Source organism: Strigops habroptila, chromosome 3 (genome assembly GCF_004027225.2).
Source record: "Strigops habroptila isolate Jane chromosome 3, bStrHab1.2.pri, whole genome shotgun sequence".
Taxonomy (NCBI): domain Eukaryota; kingdom Metazoa; phylum Chordata; class Aves; order Psittaciformes; family Psittacidae; genus Strigops; species Strigops habroptila.
In genome coordinates this window covers 78830032-78853152 of record NC_044279.2, presented here as the reverse complement: position 1 = coordinate 78853152, position 23121 = coordinate 78830032, and the positions used below count along the sequence as shown (strand labels likewise).

Below are 23121 nucleotides of genomic sequence, written 5' to 3'. Positions count from 1 at the left end.
CCAAATGTCTACAGTAAGATCCTGAAAAAGTTGTCCACCAGATGACTGAAGACCTGGCCTCACAAACTTCCACCTTCATGTTAGGTCGATGAGGGAAAAAATAAGTGACTGACACAGGTAGAAAAAACCGAGTCACTTCTACGTGAAAACATTGTACGTTTTCAGCTCAAAATCGAATTTTTTTTTTATTAGAATGTCTGATTTTGAACGTGTTTCCATAGTATCTGTAGCTCCTTAAAAATAGGTGCAATGTTCCCAAAATATCTGTGCATTTTTACCTGTTTTTCTTCCCTTTAATTTTGTTGAAATCCAACACTTTCAAACTCTTTGACCAATCAAAAATATTACCAAATAGTATCAGCTAGGAACAAATGTTCTGTAGTCTAATTTCATACCCCGCTTACTCCCATTATGGTATTTTCATGAGTGGAGAGAAAGAGACATAAACTCTCACACACACACATATTGAGACATTCAGAAACAAACTAATTTTGCAGGTTGGCAATTCATTTCATGCTGTTAGGAAAGTTAGTTTTTGCACATTTTCAACCTTCGGTCCAGTGACAGAGGGAAAACGTGTATATTTATGTGCTGCCACAGCACAGTCTTTGAAGCTTTATGGAGAACTTAGGTCTTTTTCTGAAATAATACGAATTAGGCTGTTTAGGAGACATAACACCCTATCCGTCAGGTGGCCAATTTTCAGAGCTATGTTCTTTCCATATTTATTATACCATATGTGATTTTGAGATTTCAGGGGGAAAAAAAAAACTTCTAAATAAAATAACCTGTGAATTTTATTTATTAAAAAAGGGACACAATAAGATTTAATATGGAATGGAAAGGGAAAGCCAGGAAAATATTCTCTAAGAAGGAATCCCTTATCCCACAAAACTATAATGTTCTGAGTAAAAATTCACTCCAAAATATGCTTCTGAGTCTCAAGTTCTCCCTTGGTTTTTTAGGTTTTGGAAAATCTGAGTTAACTCTTCCATCCAGAAATATTTCTTTAAATTTTGTAAAGTCTGTATGGCTTGATCTTGTCTGGAACTATAAAGCACGGGATGGCCACAGAAAGTCCAGTATAATTAGTGCGTTTAGTCATGGCAAAACCTCAAAGCTAGTGAAAAGTTCGCAACAGGAATCTTGTTTTTACAAGACATTCTTCACACAAGATATTTTTCAAACACACATCTGAGCTGGTTCTATGAAACCTTTAGAATTTTTGACATTGCTTTTGATGATACTGCCACCCTGCATCAACAACATAAAACAAGCGACATCTCACATTTTGGTGCACTGCCTCTTAACAAACCCTTGTTAGTAATTTCCTGTTCTCAATTCAAATCTGAAGCAGCAGAGCTAGGAACATCTATTTCTTACATGCAAAACTTGGTATTTCTTAGGAAAACTCAAACTCCCGTTTTTCTTGTCACTTACCATCTCCAAAAAGCTGTAAAATGGCAAGATCAACCTGGCGCTTCCAGCCTGAGTCCTTTTGGATGGCAATGCCATAGCCAGTGGAGGCAAACACTTTCCCACTCCCAATCGTCACCAGCTTGCAGCCTTCATCTCTGCCAGCCATGTAGTTTAGTACTGCTGCGTCATAAATGAAAGCGTCCAACTTCCTGCACATGTGTAAGAAACCAGAGAGGTATGGTACAGAAAAAAGAGAATCTATATGAGTTCAAAGGTGTTCTCAGGCAACTGAGGCAGAAATGAACCTCTTTCAGATAGACTACAATTGGTTGCATCTTCCCCTTCATCAGAGCTAACTAAAATCTAAGCCTAGAACCTGTTTACAGGGGAAGCTAGATTATAAATGAGGACTGTCTATTTCTTTCTGACTCTTTGATAATGACTATTTCTGATTGGAAAGAAAATGTGGAATACAAATATACTGCATGATACAGGTAAACAAAAAGGAAGTCAAAGAAGATCTATAGTCCTAAGAATAGCTCATATTTCTGTGCTGCCTTTTATCTCAAAGGAACCTAAAATGCTTCATAAAATGCATCAATGTTAGATAGCTAAGTAGGGGGTGGAGTAAGGAAAAGATTACCTCAGATTCAAACTGCTGGCATGACTTAGCTGAGCAAAACGTAATTTTTTCAAATCAAATATAGCCATGACATCACTCATGGTTACTGTGAAAAGCACTACTGGATCTTTACCAATGTCAAGTGGCCACCATAGCAGCTTTATGGTTTAATAGGCTGAGTAGCTCTTTGGCAATGAGTGCTTAGCTGAAAACCACAAGAAAAAATTCAGTTTCAACACAGAGAAATCCCCATTACAGGCTGGGCTGGGTAGACAGCACAACAGACTGATGAGAGCCTTCCTTTCATTGCAACAAATTGATTTGGGTGTGGGGGGCGGCCTCAGGGGGCTGCATCTTCCACATAACTGAAGACAGCCGATGAGTAAATCCTCCCACTAGATCTGAAATGAAGCACTTTTCAATAAAAGACCAAAGACCTTCCACCTAAAACATTCTCACACCCATGCTATCTTTCCAATCCACCTCCTGCACATATATTTCCAGTATGGTGATTATCTCTGTGCATATCTGTGAGGAAGTCTGTCCTAGTGTGGATATGAAACCAGGATGACATCTACTGCAAGTGATAAGCTCTATTTCATCCATATATTTCCAGGACAGAGCATATTTTTTTCCTGGACGATGACTCTCCTGGCAAATGTACCTGCCCAGGATGACATCCAACAATGGTACAATCATCTATAATGGGCTTTGTGCCCCTGAACCTGGCAAACAGGTTTAGGAATTCAATCTAGTAATTAAATTGGCTGAACATCTTCATTCGTGCTTTGGAATGAACTTTCTCATAAGAGCGCAACACAAGTGTAAGCAAAAACATTGGGGTTCTTTTTCACTGGGGCTGGGCTCTGACAACCAAAATTGTCAGCCTGGGGAGGAGGTCTTTGATTATAAAGGACAAAGGCTTGCAAAATGGCATTTAAGTTAGCTCCCTTACAGATTCACTGTTATTAAAATTGGATGAGCTGTTCAAACATTCTGTTTGCAAATGATTTTTCCCACGTTTCCCAAATTACCCAAGGAAATGCTTCCATGTTATATACTTCCCTGTTATTCAAACAACACTTTGTTCAGCCCTTGATGCTAAAATATTCTAGAGAGAAAGGCTGCTTCCAAACTATTTGCTTCAAGCACACCTTCTATTATACTATATTAGCTAGTGATACACTGGGGTGGGATTAGTCTGACAAGGATTGTTTCAGCTTCCTGATTAACATAATCTTTTATACACAGAAGGAGGGAAAATAAAAGAATTTCCAGATGACAATATAAAGACATTGAAAAAAACTTTGTCCACAGAGGTCTGTGAGCTTTTCCTGTGTACGCAGAAGGACACATCAGCATGAAACACCTTGACGAAGCAAGGTCTTTGGGAGTAATACACACAAAACTAAAATATACAAGGATACAGAAGATCCTCCTTTTTTTTTAGTAGTCTTATAAATACAGTAGAGCCAGAAACTCTTGTACAGATGTCAGTAGAAAAACCGGGCTAAGAGAACCACAGAATTATTCTCCTCTGCTGTGTTTGGTCTTGCTATACTTTTAACCATAGAATCATAGAATTATAGAATGGTTAGGGTTGGAAAGGACCTTAAGATCATCTAGTTCCAACCCCGCTTCCATGGGCAAGGACACCTCACACTAGACCATGTCGCTCAAGACTCCATCCAACCTGGCCTTGAACACTGCAATGGAATGATGATGGATGCTCATTTTCCAAATCCCCTCCCACCAAAAAAAAAAAAAAAAAAAAAAAAAAAAAATAATCTCCAGACAAGCATGCAAAGAACTCAGATTTCTTTGGTGAAGATGGAAGAAGCATGGAAGAAGGAAGCCTCACCCAGTCTTCAGTGAGAATAGCGCATCGTCCACCCCCCTCTGATTGAACTTCACCATGTAGCTGTGCATTTCAGGGTAGTTGTTGCGAATGTTCCTTTCTGTGCTGCCATTGGGAACTGTCCCGAAGCGGAAAGGGGGTGAGAAGTCATTGGGTTTCTGGAACTGGAGAGACAGAAAAAGAACATTTCTCACAATCTTTCAGCAAGAAGCAGTCATCTGAATGGGAGAACACACTCTCCTCAAAAGGTAGTTCTGATTTTATTTTAGTATTATGTAGAAAATAGTATTGAGAAGATACTGTATTTCACTGTTTTCGAACACAGACATCTCCTGTTAGTGCCTAGAGAACCAAGAAGTGAATCTGAGCAACCCACTCTCTTTTCCACTCTGGATCAAGTGCATAAAATAGCCAGTAATCAAAGATTAAAAAGTTAGATAAAAGGGGAAAAAGGGAAAAGTAACAGCGGCTTTGGAACACAGTCAGGGAAAGGTTTTCAAGAAAATCTATGTGCATTTTATCCACAAAGTGCCATTTAGTTTCTAAAAAGTATATTTTTCAGGTCCGTGGATGCCTTTGCACTTCTTGATTCTGACTGAAGTAGAAAAGCAATTAATAGGAGAGATGTCTCTCAGAACACCTCACACCCACTTCACCAAACAAATGACCAGCTTTCAAACTTTTGGGCAAATGTCCCAGATGAAATGCTATTAGTGGCTGCAAGTCACTAGTAAGATTCAATGCCCAGAACTGGCTGGCAGAATACTCAAAACTTTTTGCTGCTCCTAAGAAATACATTCATCATAATATTCCGCTATGGCTGCAAGGCTGTGAGGTTTTATATGCCACTTGCTTAACTCAAGTCATAATCAATGCTCTCTGGGATTTTATGAGCAGTAAAATTTAGACTATCAATTATCAAGGCTGCTTAAAACTCCTAGAACCAGCAGACGGGAAGGAGCACAGAACTGTAAGCTAGGAACTGAATAAGCAGTATAGATAAAGTTGAAAAGGTAGGTTAGATGGAGGGAAGGCCCCCCCCAGATATATTAGCCCCCCTGATATATCAAGCAGTAGCTTGCCTGGTGCTAATTTTTGACTCCCAGCTGTGGCTGTATATTTGGATGATCTTGAGAAGCATGCTAAGAACACGCTGAAGATCAGACCATTTGACAGCAACAGTTCACCTGGTACATGAATATATGCAATCATGAACTGCTACCTTCTATAGTGGAAATGTGGCTGCTGTCTACAGCTATAGCTTAAAAAAACATGCAGATGAGCCTTGTTCTTGAGTTCTGCTCAAAGCCAATTATAAATCTGGTCGACTCAGCTGAGGAGGCCAAAGCCGCTAAAGCAGTGTATCTCATTCATAACATCTCAGCAATAAGACCAAACAGGAGCTATGTCTGTGATGCAGAGATGATAGGTGAACACACCATTCACATCACTTTTTCTGTGTACTAGTCAACTCATCTGGCTGTGCAAGGAATCACCTCTTCAGTCTGGATGGTGAGATGGGCTGGCTTGTATGTGCACACGTAAGTGTGTGTGAGAGAAGACATGTCCTACTGCTTTAAGCCAAAAGAAAATATCAGGGATGTTTTTTGAAAAACAGGTTGGCACCTCACCAAGAAAAAAATAAAGAGGTTTCACATAGCACAAAACAGACAGTAAGGTGGCTCTTAGAACCTTGTCACACCTTCTAGGGATGAAGACAAACTCATAGCTATCAAAATCTGTAATGAAAGCAAACTTTGATGGGAGAAAAATCACTGCAGCATGCTAAAACAGGAGTTTGTAAAGTGGGCAACTTGCTTTCCCAGAGCCTGCACTCCCCATCCCCACAGAGCCCTCCAACAAAGTAAAGTCAGCAGGACAAGCACCAAGCAGGTCCAACCAATATTGGTGTGACCTCAGCTTCAGCATGCCCTTTGGAGAGGCAGCAGCTATGAGAGCCTCTCTCTGGGCCCAAACAGTGTTAAGAGAAAAAAGATAAAAAGAGGCCCCATCCAATGTCCATTTTATGCCTCTAGCCTCCATTCCCAGTGACAGGATCTCTTGTTTTGTCTGCTTCCATCACTATGTCTATGAACTGGAGTAAGAAGGATTATAGAGTCAGGCAGGGCTGTGATAAGGGAAATGATCCCATCTTTGAACTATTCTTTGTCCTCCCTGTGTTCAAAGGCCCACCTCAGCAGCCAGAGATGAAAGGCTCCATATTTAATTTTTAACTTCCTGGGCGATCAATAAATAAATTAAAACATTTCTCTTGATGAGATTACTGTTTTCAGCAACTAGAAAAGCATGTTTCTAGAGAAGGAAGCCAGGCTGACGGCTTCTACAAAACCACATACTGCACATTCAGCCATCATCCCTTACCCCCTGGTCATTTCTCAAGCAGTCAGAGCAGATCTGCAAATGCAATTTCTTCTCTGCACGCCAACATGCACACGCACTTCAATCATAGCCTGGTGGACAACAAGACAGGAAACAGTCTGAAAGGATCCGTATGGGACCCACACCAGAGATCTTTAGCTTGAATGCCCATGAGGAACACTCATCCCCAGCCACCTAGTTTGGTGTTTGCCAAGCTGAAAGCAACTGATGCCCAGCTGACTCCACAGTCCATTTGGAGCCAGAAAGAGGCAGCTAACTTCTTCACATTTAGAAATAACAGTGGTACATGCATGCAGCTTTCTGGGAGGAGACGGCAGATGAAAAATCCCCATGTTTGTTGTTTGGAAGTAGGTGGGCACAGCTCAGTCCAGGGATGAAGGAATCTCCAAAATGCTCTCCAGAGCCAAGAACTGCTGCATCTTTCTGAGCTCACTCTGCCCCACACAGCTCATATTGAAGGAGCAAGAAGACATAAGCTTTCCCAGAAAATATATGGACAGCTGGGGGAGGAGTGTGTTCTCTCCTGGCAACATGGTGGAGGAACATATGTGGAGGAACTGGAGAAGATCCATAAGGAAGGAAGTTAATTGACCCTGTTGTCAAGAAGTTCAGTAAGGAAAGTCACTTGTTTGGCTTCTCCCTGGGACTGGGAGAGTGGGCCTGGGCCAGAAGTGTCAGCCCCAGGGAAGCAGGGCACTTTGGCAGGCTGGTCTAGAAGGAGTCTGCAAGACATGAGAAAGGAGCTGAGACACAATGCAGAGGCCATTACATGGAAGCAGCCTGTGCAGAGGTAATCTCAATGCCTTAGTAAATATTGACAAAGAATTAACCACAGATATTGACAGAAAGGGTCAGAATTTAGATTAATGAGAGAACTGTCCCATCATTTCATATAAATGTTTCTCCTGCCAGAGCCCTAAGTCACAACTGCTCTACCCCAGGCATCTGCAAAGAGGAGCCCTATGAAGCTCTGGGAAAAAAACGTGGTGATAACAGAGGAGGGCAAGATAAGCAACTGCACCAGTTGCTGAGCAAACCCAGCTGCAGAGAGTCACAGGGAGCAGCAAACAGAGCTGTACAGGGACCACACTTGTAGAAGCCCTCCATCACAATTCCCGGCAGCAGGAGCCTGGTCCTGCTGCCCAGCTCTACCTACCTCGAGGGGTGAATGCCTGAGAGGGAATCTGCAGCCAAAGACCCCTCGGTGGGGGTGTACCCCACCTGCAGCCTGCAACTTGATCACCATGGGGGCTTAGTCATGAGATGCTCCCCTTTTAGCCAAGATGATGTGACACACTCTCACCCATGAAAGAAATCCCTTAGAGAGTTGACTTCACATCGAATGTGGGGCAGAAGTGGGTGCTAGAAATCAGGGTGGGAAGCAGACACTAAGTGTGCCTGAAGGGCTGGAATAGCTTTGGGATATAAGAGGTCTGTGTTCAGCAGCTGTCCACCTCTTCAACCCCTTACTCAACAAATTGAAATCAAGAAGCATTAAGTCCAAATCAGAGCACGGCTTTGGGAAAAGTAACCTCTCAGACTCAGAGAGCAGAAATCCTCCTGCTCTGGAGAGTGATAAACACACAGGCTGGGGGCTATTAGCACATTCAGAGTGGAGAGCCCCTTTCCTGCTCCCCCCGCAACTCACCATGAAAGCCGTCAACAGCAGCAGTGAGAGCGGGTTTAAGTGACTTGTCTGGCAGAGCTGTTTCATTAGCAATTTGGAGCCATGCCGAGCAGAAAGCAGCATTGTTCTCAGATGTTCGAATATCAATCTGCATAATGAAACAGGTGATAGGAGCTCTTTCCATTCAGGAAGCTGTGATTGGAGGGGATTCAGGGATGAGGGGAAGGGGTTATGTCTAATTGGCCGCAATTAATTTGATGAGAATTTTTTTTCAATATATTGTCTATCACCAAATGGTTCCTACAGAAAAGCGCATCTGCACTTATTTATCTGCCTGATGTAGGCCCTGTTTACAGAGTATTTGCCAATAGCACTGAAAGCAGTTTCCCAAACTCAGCAAGCTCTCACAACAAAAAGGCTCTTTTTTATCAGCTGATCTACTTTTACACTGCTTTAAAAAAGAATAATCCCCTGCTGGATAACATAATGAGCTGGCAAAACTTGGTGTGAGTGTGTGTGTATGTGTGCAGTGCTTTACTCTTACACAGCTTCTCTGGGAGGGCTCCTTTCACTTCGTAAGGCCCAGACCCCCAGTTTAAATTTTCTACCACAGGAAGCTCAACAGCTCTGACCCACAAAATAAGGCCCACAGGTTCAACTCCTTTGTTACCTTCACGTCCAAAAGAGCTTGAGCCCATGTTAGATAGATACCCAGGGTTCAGTTCATTTGCCCAAGTGCTAATTGCCAAGTTGAGATGCCAAGGGAATTTCACCCTGGGAGCAGGTCTTTCATAGCCCCTGCATCAAATTTGCCAGCCACTGGAGGGTATTTTGAATACTCTGGTGCACTCAAATTGCCTCTAGACATCAACATTTGGACAGATGAATCCTGCCACTGGACCATTTGGCCTTCAGGACAACTTCTCCCACCACACGTACAGGGAGACAGTTGCTGTGGGCAGCAAACAGCCCAAAGTGCCTACCACTCTCTTGAACTTGCCCATCAGGGCATCAGTCACAACGTTTTGCGCAGGCACCTACAAGCAGCACTCTGCTTGCTTTTTTTGGCAGCTGTGCAACCATCAGATATCTGTTGTGGCACAAGCCAAATATCTCTAAAAAAGGTGGCATTTATTAGTGAGCTGCAACGTAAGATTTAGTGGTATCAGGCTAGAAAAGCAAAGTCCACACTCGAGCGCGTAATTTTAGCACAACCTCTCTGCATTGCCCAAACATCCTTGATTGGTTCCTCTTGCTCTGGTTCAGTTGCATGTCACTGCAGTCACTTTGCACCTTTCTTTGCTACCTGAGAATCCAGTCAGGCTGTTTGCACAGGAGCTTCACCCAAAACTTGCTAAAAATTAGAGTGGGTCAGTGGTTTTCAGGTCTAACTCTGAGGTAGCTGTATGCTTACACTTTGGTCTTGATAAAATATGCATGTCCACAGCAACATGCCTTGCCCAAGCTGTCTTGCTTCTGTATCCTCTGTTTCAGCCAGGAAATGAACTCCTTCACAGCTAATGCATGAATGTCAAAGAGCGGAGGCTTGTCCTTTCCATACCTGCAAAATATGTCATTTTTATTCCCAAGCTGCACCATGAACAAAGCCATAGAATCACAAACCTGGATCTGGCTCTGAGATGTCTGCTCTGCCCCTGTCTCTCCAGTGGGTCTCTCCTAGACATCATTGTTCCTGACAGCTCTTCATTCAACCTGTTGGGGAAGATGGATGGTCCTGGAAACTCCCCTACCTATTCCCTGGATAATCTACAACAGGGTTTTACTATTGGAAAGTTCTTCCAACTGTCCGAACTAAAACCTTCCTGCTGCAATCCAACTACAATATTTTCTGTTATCTTCACGATGGACAGGGAAATCAAAATAGTTTCTTCTTCTCTGAAGGTGCATTTAATGTTTCTGAAGACCATCGAGCTGTTTCTTCTCCATGTTCTTACATTGGAGCCAAAGAAAGAGACACAATTTTCTCAGTCTTATTAGCTGTATTATCTAGACCTGCAACCATTCTTGCTTCTGTCCTTTGGCTGTATCCAGTAGATCTTGTCTTGACTTGCCTGTGTTTGGACATGCTCTCCACCAGACTAAGAACATTCTGATTGGGAGCCCAAGATGCTGAGAGAACATTACACTAAAACAGCTCACAGCAAGACAATAAAAGTATTGCTAGTGAGAGTCAATGATCGTTATTACTCTCCTCAGTGCCTCTCTCATACCAACTTCCACACTACTGTGGCCCATCACCTGTCTTGGTAGAGGAAGTGCTCTACAGATTCCCAGCGTGGAGTCTGCTCTATTGATATGTTAGTGCAGGGCACTTTCACATTGTTACAATAACATCCCAGCTAGGAGTGTGCAAGCCCAACAGCACAGGCAGAAAATCATAGCACTGGTATAATAGTATGTGATGAGAGAAGACTAAAGAGAATGTGCTGCTCATTTTCCTATTTCTTATGAATCTCTTGTACAGATACTTCTCAAGCTTCAATCCTAAAGCACCCCTATCCCCTCTGCAGTCACATAGTTTTGATATCGCAAAGATTTTTTACACCCAAGGTGGAACTCACAGCCATTTCTAAGTGACTACAAGTTTTCAGATCTTCCTATTACCCGAGCTCCAATTTCCTCTGTTCTTCTGCATTCTCTCACAGTATCACCCTCCACCTCTTCAACAGCAGCTGAGACTCCTCTCAGCTCAGAATCCAGTTGCCACATCAACTCTTCCTAATTGTTGGGCCCAGTGGAAGAAATCAGCCCTAAGACTGCAGTGGCAAAACCCCAGTTTCTTGTGTTCACCAGTCACACAATACATGACTCAACCATAAACACCAAAAAAAGAGAGAGGAAAAAATAAAAAGGGGAACGAACAGCATCAAATCCAATATAAGTCAGTTTTGGGAGGGCATAAAAATACCTTGTGCTCCCTCAGACTTTGACTTTGTGGTTTATCTTATTATTCAATACTCGGTGATGTTTCAAATTCTCTGGTCTTGCTTTGCATAGTACTTTCACCCGTGAATTCCTCTAGATAAGTCTGAGAAAGGAGTTATCAGTTAGTGCAGCTGACTGCAGCAAAGTTGGCAAAGAATTAGATTAAAGTAATTTTTAAAGGAAAATGTAGGGTGGGTCAGACCCACGAACAAGAAATAAAATATCTATGAATGTCTGGTGGTGAAATAGGGACACGTGTGGGTCAGGGAAGGGAACAGAGCAACCTAGTGACAATGCAGAGGTGGGGGGGGGAGGTGAAAGCAAAAGAAAGGAGTTCAAATATAGCAACTTTAAAAATAGTTGTCCTTGTAAAATAACTGAGGTGAAAGCAGAGATCCAATTGGTGGAAGAAGCCGCCATCAAATGCAGTTATTGCCAGAGCAATGCACACAGTGGGACTGTGCAGCCTCTTCACAAGCTGGACTGCTATGTGCAGACTTGCTCTGTGCTGCTTCTGCAGCGAGCAGAAGATTGAAAACCTTGGCAGCACAGCATCTCCTCAAACAGATGGCATTTCAGGGGCTCCATGTCTTCCACAGCCAGAGCTACATGCACATGCTGGAACCACACTGGCTTTCTGCTGACCCAGGCATTGTGGAAACACCAAGCCTTTGGAGCCCCTCAGGGATCAGACCATCACATGTGGACAGAGTCCGCTCACCACCATCAAACCAGGTATCTTCTGGGTCTTCCAAGTGTGTGAGCATTATGCAGACTACGTGCAGCTTCTCCACCCAAAAGGTAACACTAAGGCTTTAAAATTTTCTCAGGACACATTTGGCTGGCTATAGACTTCAAGTCAGTCACACTGTCATGTGTTCCCCAAGCTTAACCAGAGAACATCATCTGTAGTGGAAACACTGAGCTTCACCGGTTGGAGAGAAAAGCTTCTTCAACAGCCCTAGTATTAGTAGGTGTGATATCAGATGAGCAGTGCCCTATCTGTTGGCCTATGGCCTATGGATCTTATCTACAATACGCTTAACTTTTGCTTGCCTGCATGTAGAGAATGGAGATCTGTTTATCCCAGTATCAAATCATGCCATGTATTCCACCCTTGTAAGACAGCTTCCTTAGAAGCTACACACAATTGAGCAAAAGGCACCTACTGAATAATCCCAGGCAAGCATGGAACAGAAATTACTGAGGCAGAAAGATGCCAGTTAGTACACTCATGTTTATATCATTAGAAGTGTAGATGTTCATTCCGAGGGAGAAAATTAACTGATGAAAAAGACCTTGAGAGGAGAGGTGGCAGCTAAGTACAGAGGAGTTTGAAATCTGTTTTGTTTGCACATGAGACAGCTGGTTAACAAATTATGAAACACTGAGAAATTCAGAGGATATAGTTTGATGGGGGAGCAATTCCATTTTTCATCCATTTTCACTAAGAAAGGCAGGTCAGAGCCTTCTGTGTTCTGAGCACTAATAGTAGCCAATCTGCTTCAGCACCTTGTATGCGGATACCAACGACTGGTAAGTAGGGTGAAACCCCACGCAAGTCCAGCAAACCTCCCGAAGACTTCACTGAGGCCTTCGATTTTCATCCAAGTAATTAGAAAAGCCAAGTGATCACATTAATTTCTTAAGCACTTCTGTAGGCATGGAGGCAAAGCAAAAAGAAGGAAACTCAAGACAGTATCTGGGGCATCCCAGCACCATCCCAGAGGTGGGAGATAATGCCTTCCTTTAGCCTTCTGCAGAAAGCTGCCTCCCACCTGCAAATGGATGACAGCAGAAGAATGAAAGCTCTATCAATTGCTTGTGAGCCTCTAGGCACTGAAGCACGTACACCTGAAGCAAGCAAGCCTGCTGGGCTACCAAGACCCAGGGGAAGTTTGACCTTGAAGAGCCAAAGGCCTGGGAGAAGCAGGGCTCCTGAAGTAAAAATGCCTGGGAAGATGCAACCAGCCAAATATTTATCAAGTATACATATGTACATATAACTTCAAATGTCACGGTCGCTAGGCATAAGCAATGAAAGGGTGGGGGGAGGCTGCTGTATTTTCTTTTAATCCTGTAGATCTCATCTTCCCAACCCCTCCCCATGAGCAATTCAGCCCTGATCATTCAGATGAAGGAGGCCAGCTCTCATCTCTCAGGCTGCCAAATCCTGGTGGCAGGGCCATTGTCTTTTATTTGACTGCAGAGTGCCAAGTACATTTATGGCACTGTATAAATAATAAATATATTCATTGCTTCCCTCTCCGCTTACTTTGCTCCCCCCAACTTCCTTCCTCCTTATGTAACTCTCTAAAGATGGCTTTTTCCAGACTGCCAAACAATTAGCACAGAAGCAACCAAATTTGTCCAGAGCCTCCAATGGGTTAGCTCCAAGAGCCAGTTAAAAGGAAGATGAAAAGGAAGAGTCAGTGGTGGCCAAGGCCTGGGAAAGGCCAGGACCGTGTGGTGAGGAGAATGCAAAAGCTGCAAGCTAAGGACAGTGCCACAAGCCCTTTGCCAACATGCCTCATCCAGTGACTCCCATCTGTACCACCAAAAAAGCCCAAAGGGTTGCATCTCTCCCTTTCCAGCAGGATGAATGAAGCCTACAGTCTGACTCTGAGTATTCCCTCCCCTTGTGTCTTACCTGCGTAAGTTCTCAACTAAACTGCATTTTAACTGGCAGTAATCCTGAAGAGTCCCATTACAAGTTTTTACTGCCATTAAATGCCTCCAGATCAACAGAAGAGAATCCTGAGAGACTGAGTCAAGGCTAAAGCATATTGTAGCCTCCTCACTGCTCTGCACTACACAGCCCTGAGCTTAAAAAGAAGAGGGAAAATGACAAAGAAAGTAGGACTGAAGCAGGGCAAAGGAGAAAAAGCATGCTTGAAAAAACACTGACTTTAAACATTTATAGCCTTAAAATTACAGAATCACTTTTTAGCCCACAGGCACAGTGGTTTGTTCCAAGGATCTCAGAAAGCATAACATCATGCCGATCCGAAAAGTGCTGAATGGTTAAATCTACGATAAATGTACCCATCTACAACTGTAAAAAGTTATCTGGGATCATATTTATGTACACAATAAATGTAAGTCGCCAGTTAGAAAGTTCTATTACTAACATAATGAGATGCTGTAGCTATTTTAATAGCTATTTATTAATATGAAGACTTGAGCATAATATGTAATTACACAAACATATCCTGCACTGTATAGTACTTGTAAATAGTTCATGCTGTGGTAACTGATGATTTTCAAAGAGGTGCAGAGAAAACATTGGATTTTAAGACATAAAATTTCAGACTATTAGAAAATATCAGACTTAGACTGTTTGAACTTTCTACACTTCACTATGAAGAATGTTTGTTATATTAAGCACTAATGTTATATACAAAGGTCATATTTAAGCAAAAGACTGAACACAGTTCAACTTATTTACAGGAAAATGTATCTACAACGAAGCACTGTGGAAAGAAATTCAACTCTACCCCATGACATAAGGTTTGGGGACTTAATTACTTCCGATGGTTTTTGGTTAAGCAGGGTACATTGGAGTCTATGCATTTTGAAAAAGGTTTTTATCTATCACAAGAGGACAGAGTTGAAATTGACATGATCTCACTTCCGTGCAGCCAACTCATATCTTTACAAAGGTGTTCTGACAATAAAAATCACACTGCTGTTGAAAGGACTTCATATTTTCTGCTTTGGACACCACCACATAAAACTTCCTTTGTATTGTGCAGAAATGTGTGAAAGTACCACAAATGTCTGTTGATAGTAAATGCACAATCCTGCAGAAGATTTGTTCTGCCTTCAAGCCATCTGGTTAGACAACCTTCCCCTTACAGACCTTACAAGAGTAACCCCCACTTTTGGTCCCCTTAGAAAATTTCTAGCTGATAAATGCACCCTTTCTGTGTTTTTTCTAGAGTTCTCCAGAACAGGTATTTGTTGTACAAAAGCTGCTAGCTCAGAAAAGCCTTTAACTTCAGTCATGTGCATAATAGCCCATTGACTTTAATGTTGCCACTCATGAGCGCGAAGTTAAGCACACGCTTAAGTGTCCTGCATATCTGGGATCCTTGGATAATTTAGATTTAATGTGCCGCAGAGTACAATGTGGGAAATAATTCATTTTTCAGTTTCATGGCCAAGCACCTATTACTGTAGAAATACAGCAGATTCTTTTTTGCAGGTTTTTCAGTGTGACTCTTGCTTTGCATCAACTTGAAGTGCTTCATTCACCTCAGAATAATGTGTTGTTTTGTCTTCCAATTATTTCTTTCTGTCCCTTCACTTTGTAACAGAAAAAAAATATTTATTTTCCCTTTTTTTTTTTTTAATATAGGTCAATTTTATGAGTAGCAACTTCAGAAAATGACAGGTCAAAAATACATGTCAGAAATATCCAAGTGTATTGTTTCAAGTATACTGAAATGAGCTGCTTTGACAAATATCAGGATTTCCCACTGCCTTCTTACTCTATCCCCAGTCATGGCTTATCCGAAACCGACACACCCCAGAATATTTTTCAATGAAAATATTGGCCAGTTTTAACTCCAAAACTGATTTTTATCTTTTTTTTTTTTTAAGAAAGGCGTATTTATTGAAAAGAAAATAATAGCTGACCAGCGTTGCATAAAAACAGGCCCTTTGTCTCAACATTTCATTAACATCTTAAAAAGCAAATAAGTCAAACACGTGTGAAATTCCAGCAATTTATATTAATTTGCAGGCATGCAGAAATCCATTTCTCTCCTTTTTACGTAAATTACAAAATTACCATTTTGATACTTTATTAGCTTCTTTGGTATATCCAACGAATTTATAGGCATGGATACTATTTTTTTAATATTCTTAACCTACTGCATTCTAAACTATTTTATTTAAATGCCCTGCTGGCTGTCCACATTTGCTTTTATTCTATTACTACTGTATATGAATGGAAATTGCATCTAGCTATTATATTATTTCACACATTAGTTCATTTTATATAACCTTTCCTATATTTATTGCCTTCGTTAGACTGATATACTGCAGGCGCTTGTTTCTCTAATGTGTCTGAAGCTCTCCTGTTAATGGAAATTGGGTTATATCTCCTGATTACAGACAGATGAAATCCAGACCCAGGAGCTGACTGAAGTATTCTGTGACGGGCCACCTTACCAGCAGGGCTTTCGCAGAGGGTTGGGGTCATAGCAGCCCCCAGCGTGGACCTCAGACAGATGCAGCCCAGGGCCACATGCAAGGATGCTCTGGCAGGTCCTGCTGGCACTGCAGCCGAGGGCAGAGCTCCAACCAGGGAGCTGACCTGGCCAGCATGGCTCTGCCCCTGCCAAGACCACATCCAACGACTCCACTGCATAATGTTGACCAGCAAAGGTGACTGATGCTGGTTTGGCATCCATGCAGGAGAGCAGTTCAGCCAGTGCTGCTCTTGGGAAGGAGCAGGTTTCCCTTCCCTCAAACTGCCCACAGCTGCACCAGCATTAAAAGTCATAGCTTGATGATTTAGCACCTGCAAAGGTTAACATGAGGGAATTAAAGCCATCGTGAGTTGGGTTCTGGGTCAGCTTTGGCACCAGTTTTGGGCCAGCTGAGCACTCAGCAGAGTGAGCAACACCTGAGCCAGAGACAGAATGGTGGAGGTCACTAAGTTCTGTACAGTGAGCTTCCAAGCCACCCTCAATTCAGCCTGCTACCCTGGCACGGAGGTATCCACTCTAGCCTAGCTCAGACAGACCTGCTCAAGCATCCACACAGCACAGCAGGGACATGACGTTAGTCATTGTCTTGCATGTCATTAGGAAGTAAATGCTGGGGCACAGCCAAGACACCATCCAAGTCCTTAGACAGTCGGAGTGTTTCAGCCTGCTTTTCTGGGGAAGCAGCAGGTCGGCAGCCATAGGCATCTCTCAGAGCAGCTCTTCCCAGGCAAGGCCCAAGGATGAGGGTCCAAGGAGACCCTGAGGGTGGTTGTCGCAGGATGTAGCCAGCCTGACCTTGACAAGCATTCCGCAGCCAGGCACAGTAATGGATTTTGCAAGTGCATCTGGCATTTTGGCAGTTGTACAGTGCCTGTGGGACACCTTCCCTAGGTACTGTCATGCTACAAAGACATTTGCAAGCAGATCTGGGTCTAGGCAAGTAGAACAACATCCCTTAAAATAACTAGCCCTTTGCCTGTCGGCTTGGATTACATCCTCTGTTGATTCCTCGTGCTGGACACAGTTGCCCTTGCCAGCTGATGTAGCAGGCCGGGAGGTTGATCTGCCTCACTTCTGCTGATCTGGAGACCAGATCACACATTGGAGATAAAAAAGACAGGAAGATACTGTCTTTCCTCTTGGCCACTGGCATTGGTCAGTGACTGGCTAATTTAAGCAGGCAGGAATAGGTAGATGGAGCACAGCACACCTTCATCTGCCCTGCGTATGCCTGCACCCTGCATTCCAGCCAAGCAGTGCATTGAGAGGGTGAGTTGCAAGTATTATGTGGGCTTTGGACGAGGGAAAAGAGGAGATTCAGAAGAGTGAATTACTCCCAAAAGGCAGCATCTTGAAGCATTGTGACACATTCTGCAGGGCCCTCTGCATGTTCAGAGAGCGGAAATCCATGAGCCCCGTAGATCAAGCTCATTCACTCACATCTTTTGGATGGAGTTAGCCCCACCTGTCTTTATTCTCCAGAGGCAGCAATTGGCCTTCATTTTTACTAGCCAATTTTCATCTGATTCCAGATACTCCGGTAGATTGTAATTTTACCCAAATGCTGCACTTGCACTAGCGGCTGTATTTGAGGCATACTGCAACAATCTGAGTATGTACTGTGACCTTTCACTTCCCCAACAAAGCAAGCACATATACTTTAGGATATCAAAAGCAAACACAGGTACATTGGCAAAGAAAAGTAGAAGAAAATGACCTCGATCCAATACACACAGGCAGTCCTACAGTAAAATCGACTAAAATAGGCCCAGAAACTTATATCCAAAGGCTCTGTGAAGCTCCAGGAGTTACCGCTTTCAATTGATATTTCATGCACATATCTCTGCAGGTATGAAGAATATCTTGAAAAACATGAGAATGAAAGCGTGGCTCTCTCCATGAGCCTAGGCACAGCCTGAAACAATAGATCACAGGTATGAACTATCCCATTTAGCTCAGACAGTTGAAAACCTAATGATGACAAACTAATGTTAACTCTGATAGGGCTGGCTGGTTTTGAACAGTGTCTTTCAGTCTGAGGGAGTCCACAGCTTCTAAGGAGTCTCAGCAACAACCTCTACCTGGCAGAAAAGCATCTTCCCCTCCACCCCCTCTTCAACACAGCACAGTGCAAAACTGGAGATAGCATGAAACAAATAGAGGTTGAAATTAAAACAACAGGAGAACCTCTGCATGGATTGTATTATTCCGTATCATATTTCATTTCAGGAACAAACAACAAAAAGGGAGGGTAGGGGGGAACCTCTTAAAAATTAATCCACCCCAGAATTTCCAGCCCGCTGCACAGGACACTGTATACACAGGGGGCCTGGCCACAATTTATTTCTAGATTGTCATGGGGGACACATGAGACGGTAACTATAACCAGTCCAGCAGCAGCAGCAAACTGATATTTGCAGTCCTCTTGCTGCTATCCCTGACAGTAGCGTGTGCGACCTATTGCTGTTTGGTTGCCCTACAATGGCATGACCCCTTAAGCAGCCCCAGTGTTTGAATAACAAATTCAGCATGGGCAATCGAGCCTCACAACATTCAATTCTTTGTGAGTAACCTCACTACACAACTAAAATGAAGCAGTGCGCAAAGCTTCAGACCCTCATGAACCAGCCAATGCTATGTTGCATGCATGAGCAATATCCTCAAAATCCTCAGTGTGCAAAGCCCAGCAAAAGCAAATGCTCTGCAAGGACAAAATGCTGTGCTTGTAAGCAAGGCAGCAAAACACACTCTGAGGAGGAAATGATTTCTTGTGCTAAGTGTCCAAAGGCCTCAAAAAAAATGACAGTATAACTTCAAATGCGAGTAATATTAAATCATCAAAGCCATGCTGATTTACCCCCATGGGCAGAACCTGTCCCCAGAATAAACCAACAGATCATATTTGCTAGGCTAATGGCCAGTGTTCCTACAAAGACAAATCATTTCATCCTGAAAAAACAGGTTACAGCCATTATACACATCATCTCCAAAGCTACATTAATTCATTTCTTGCTGACAATCAAGGTGTGGTTTGGGATCATGCAAGCAAGCACAGTTCAGCTCTGCTTCTAATTCATTCCTAAAGTGCTTAAAACATGTCGAAATGCAACTGAATACCAGCAAAGAGCAGTTGTGCTATTTAAACTAGGGACTAAAGCTATGATGTCACTCTGAAAAAACTGAACACTTTCCCAGTAAATGCAAAGAGGAGAGGGGAGAGATGGTAAAAGAGAGCCTCTTCCGTGGAAAAGGCTGCTTTGGGGGTTTGGGTGGATCCATTACCTTTTTGTCGCTCAAGCCAGACACCTGGTCCACGTATTCCTCTTGGATCATGAAGGCAGCCAGGTTGGCAGTGTAGCTGGCCAGAAAGATGACAGCGAAGAAGGCCCACACTGACACCATGATCTTGCTAGTGGTACCCTTGGGATTCTGCACTGGCACAGAATTGTTGAACACCAGCCCCCACAGCAGCCAGATAGCTTTGCCAATGGTGAAAGAAGGACCTCCTGGCTCTAAAGTGATTGAGAAATACGAATTACTCAAAGTAAGTGGTCTGCATTTCTATTCACATACACATCTTGACTTCAGAGTTAAGAGCCATATTCCCACATGTGAGATGAATGTCTGCAGCTGCACTCCCCTATGTTCATGACATCGTATCTCAGCAAAGTGTGACCCTGAAAAATGAATTTTTAAAAATGTCCTCAGGTTTTCATATTGCTTCTATCTCAAAGATTTCCTCTGAAACATTATACAAGGTCTTTTTTTGTATCCGACTGTAGTCTCTAAAAGCCCAAACATTCCATTTCAGTTCAAGTGTTGTTACCAAAAATAGTTTTCTCAGAAAAATTCTATTCTTGTTGCTAGCTATTTAACAGCAATTTTGTCCTTGAACTTCCAGCATACACCTGTGCAAAACATGAGCTTCACTGTATTTGTACAAGTGCAAGGCAAAGCACCATCTGAAATAATAGAGCTCTACAAATACCTCTGCAAGATGGTTTCGTTACCCAGGCAGTTGAAGACACACAAGCCAGAGAAAAAACACAGCTCCCTCTTCACGGGTTGTGTGTCCAAGGTACAGAACAGTGACATATACTCTGGTCTAATTCAGGAAAATCAGCAGCTCTGCCCCAGACAGTGCAGGAGCAGATCTAGTGTTTTAAAAGCTGCTATTTTCCCCTTATTCATCTTTCAGCATGGAAGCTCACTCATACCACAAAAGCCACGTGCTCATCAAGCACTAGGCCTGAAAACAGGTGAAATCCTGCCAGTCTCCCAGCAGTCTCATATCCCTCATATCTCACATTCTGGTTCCATTAGTGGGAACCCAAATCAAAATTTGCTCAACTTGAGCACAAGAAGATCTGTCAGGAAGACTGCCAATGCAATTCCTCCAAGCATCCTGCTTCAGACACTGAGAAGACCCTCTTAGGACAAGAGCCCTCTGGCACAGTTCTGTCGCTTTTCCAATGGTGCCAACCTGTCTCTGCAACCTTCTAGGTTAGCATCCCATGTTTTATCTCCCCTCTTGGGTAAGTTGACTGGTACTTAGTGCTGCTGCTGTGGTTAAGGTTGGCTCCAGTAGAGGAACAAAAGGGAAGAAAGTTTTGATGCTCCTCTCCAAACCCTTGAGCAGCAAATAGCATATATCATATATTATTTGAAAGCACTAACTGTTTTACTCTAAATACAACTGCAAGGTGCAAGGGGCTCATTTTTCACCCTGGGAACTGCACACCAAGTTCATATCAGAATCATTACCCGGCAAAGCTGAAACCTCTAAATGCCAGGGAGACAAAGTTGCTATAAGAAACATGGTCTGGTGATCCTTGCCTTTTTGCATGCTGGACTGGTAGCTTTATGACCCTCTCTATCTAATGTGTCCTAAGACACACAGGTGCAAGACCCACAGATCATTAGTGGGAACTGTAAGTTGTAAGGAAATCTTGAGAAGTTCCCTCCTAAGGTCTTCCTCTCTTCACTCATTACCCCATGTGTTTTCACAGTTACTTTGCCAGCTATAGACCAAGACAGCAATGGGAGCCTCCAATCCAAACTAAGGACATAGGATGCTTCTGAGCTCTCCAACTTTGAGTGCTCCAACAACAAACCAACATCATTTAGGGGCTAGATCAGGGTATGCCCACCTGACCCTGGAGATAACATCTTGGTGTCTGTAAAGAGAAAATGCAGGTATGGAAGGCAGGGGTATACTGTCATAGACTAGTTCAAGTGCAGCCAACGTAACATTAGTCAGAGCATTCATTACCAAACAAGCATTCCAGTCTGTGCAGCAGATTTCTCCATCTTCACATTACATCTGTCAGGGACAATATCTGCCTGATTATGCAGTACTGTTCATAATTACTCAGAAATATTGATACTTGCAGCTGCAGTTCAGTTAACTTAATAACTGCACAGCTGCATACCTGTACTAAGAACTGCTTCCAGGTCCACATCTGTACTAATATCTCTCAAGAGACTCACAGGTTTACTTACAGGTTTACACAGTATTTACTTGTGTCCATGGATCCATGTGGTTACAATCAGTCACCAAAAAGGCCCTCCGCAGCTCCATGTTAAAAGCAAAGTTCTCCTCTTCTTCATATATGTGGTTCTGCCTGCATTCTCATTAACACTTTTTTTTTCCCCCACTCTTCTCTGATATGATGGCAAAAAATCACTCAAGGTACTAGGCTCAGGAACAATTGAGTGCATTTTCCAGTAACAGTCTCTCTCCCACTATTCTGAATGGACCAATAAGCCCTGAAAGGTTTGAAGGGCTGATTCATCAGGGGGTAAAGATATGGAGATAACGGAAGGCTCAACTTTCTAATTGTCTTCATGCCAATAAGGCAAAAAAGGCTGTCTCTTAGGCTGTCTGTCCATCCTCTCTTTAACTGATCAGGCTGTCTTCTGAAGGCCAGAACCACAGAGATGGGTCAGGCATTCCCATCTTTCTTGCTGCCCTTGGCAAAATACTCCATCACCCACACCCAGGAAAAAGAGCTTCCCACTTTCTCAGTTGGCCTTAGCAAGCCAGAGAGTGAAGTGGGGGAGGGACATGCCCAGGTGACAGATGTGGAGTCTGGAGGACATAGCACTATGCTGGGAGGCCAGCAGAGTGGCTTGCTCTCTGGGGAGACACAGCACTGAAGGATGGGTTGACAGCACTGAGCCTTCTGATTGCCTTAGAGAGCACAGCACCATAGCCATTGCCAGCACTGACTACCAGGACCCATTTTCCCTCAGTGAGAAACAAGCTGGAGCTGGTGTATGCTTTAGAGATAAAAAACGACACAGCTCCGTCTCCTGAGCCAAGCAAATTATACATTATACACAACCGCTCTTTTCAGAGCCTTTTTTCCACCTCCATCCCTGCCCTCTTTAGTTTGAACACAGAGCTCAGAGTGCGCTAGATCTGTACCATGTTCAAGGCAAAGGAAACACCCCAACAAAGGAGCCAGTTTTGGAAGCAAGAGAGGACCATGGCAAGGAAGGACTCCCCTTACCTCTGCCATCAGCAAGGCACCGATTATAGCCCACAGGGCTGAAGTACTCAAAGACGAAGACAGCCACCGCAGAGATGATAAGCAGCATCACAAACATCATCACCCATACGTCAGCACTGAAAGGCTCTGGAGAAGAAGAGAAAACCATAGTGAAAGACCTGCTACGCTATCTCACCCATCCTTCACCTCCTTTGCTTTCCAGAGCACCTCAGTGAGAGTGTGGAGTAAACTGGCCTGGGGAAAAACAAAAGTTAAAACAAAGCCTCAACCCCAGCCTGAAAAACTTCTTGAATTGGGAGAATGTAGTTTCTGCCTCTCTAATGACTGCATTCCTTCTTGCTGTTACATTTGTGACACATGGCTCCATCTGGAGCTACATGCAGTCATGGTGGCATGAATTGATAAAATAAAATGCATTGATAAAAGATTGTTCCCAGGAAGTCCTCCAGCACCATCTGGAGAGAGTGGGGAAAATCAAGTAGAACTGGCAGAGTTTCAGACAAGCATCCAACTTT

General features: G+C 43.2%; 1 protein-coding gene across 3 annotated transcripts in view; it reads right to left on the bottom strand.

Moving 5' to 3' along the window:
* The window catches only part of GRIN2B (glutamate ionotropic receptor NMDA type subunit 2B), a 225465-nt gene that overhangs the window by 24572 nt on the left and 177772 nt on the right, over positions 1 to 23121 (bottom strand). For all 3 annotated transcript variants that reach the window (XM_030479291.1, XM_030479288.2, XM_030479289.1), the window contains 4 exons: positions 22607 to 22732; positions 19374 to 19603; positions 3903 to 4063; positions 1441 to 1628 (listed from right to left, as the gene is read on the bottom strand). In XM_030479291.1, the coding sequence (XP_030335151.1) occupies positions 1441 to 1628; positions 3903 to 4063; positions 19374 to 19603; positions 22607 to 22732 (705 nt within the window). The remainder of the gene's footprint in view (positions 1 to 1440; positions 1629 to 3902; positions 4064 to 19373; positions 19604 to 22606; positions 22733 to 23121) is intronic.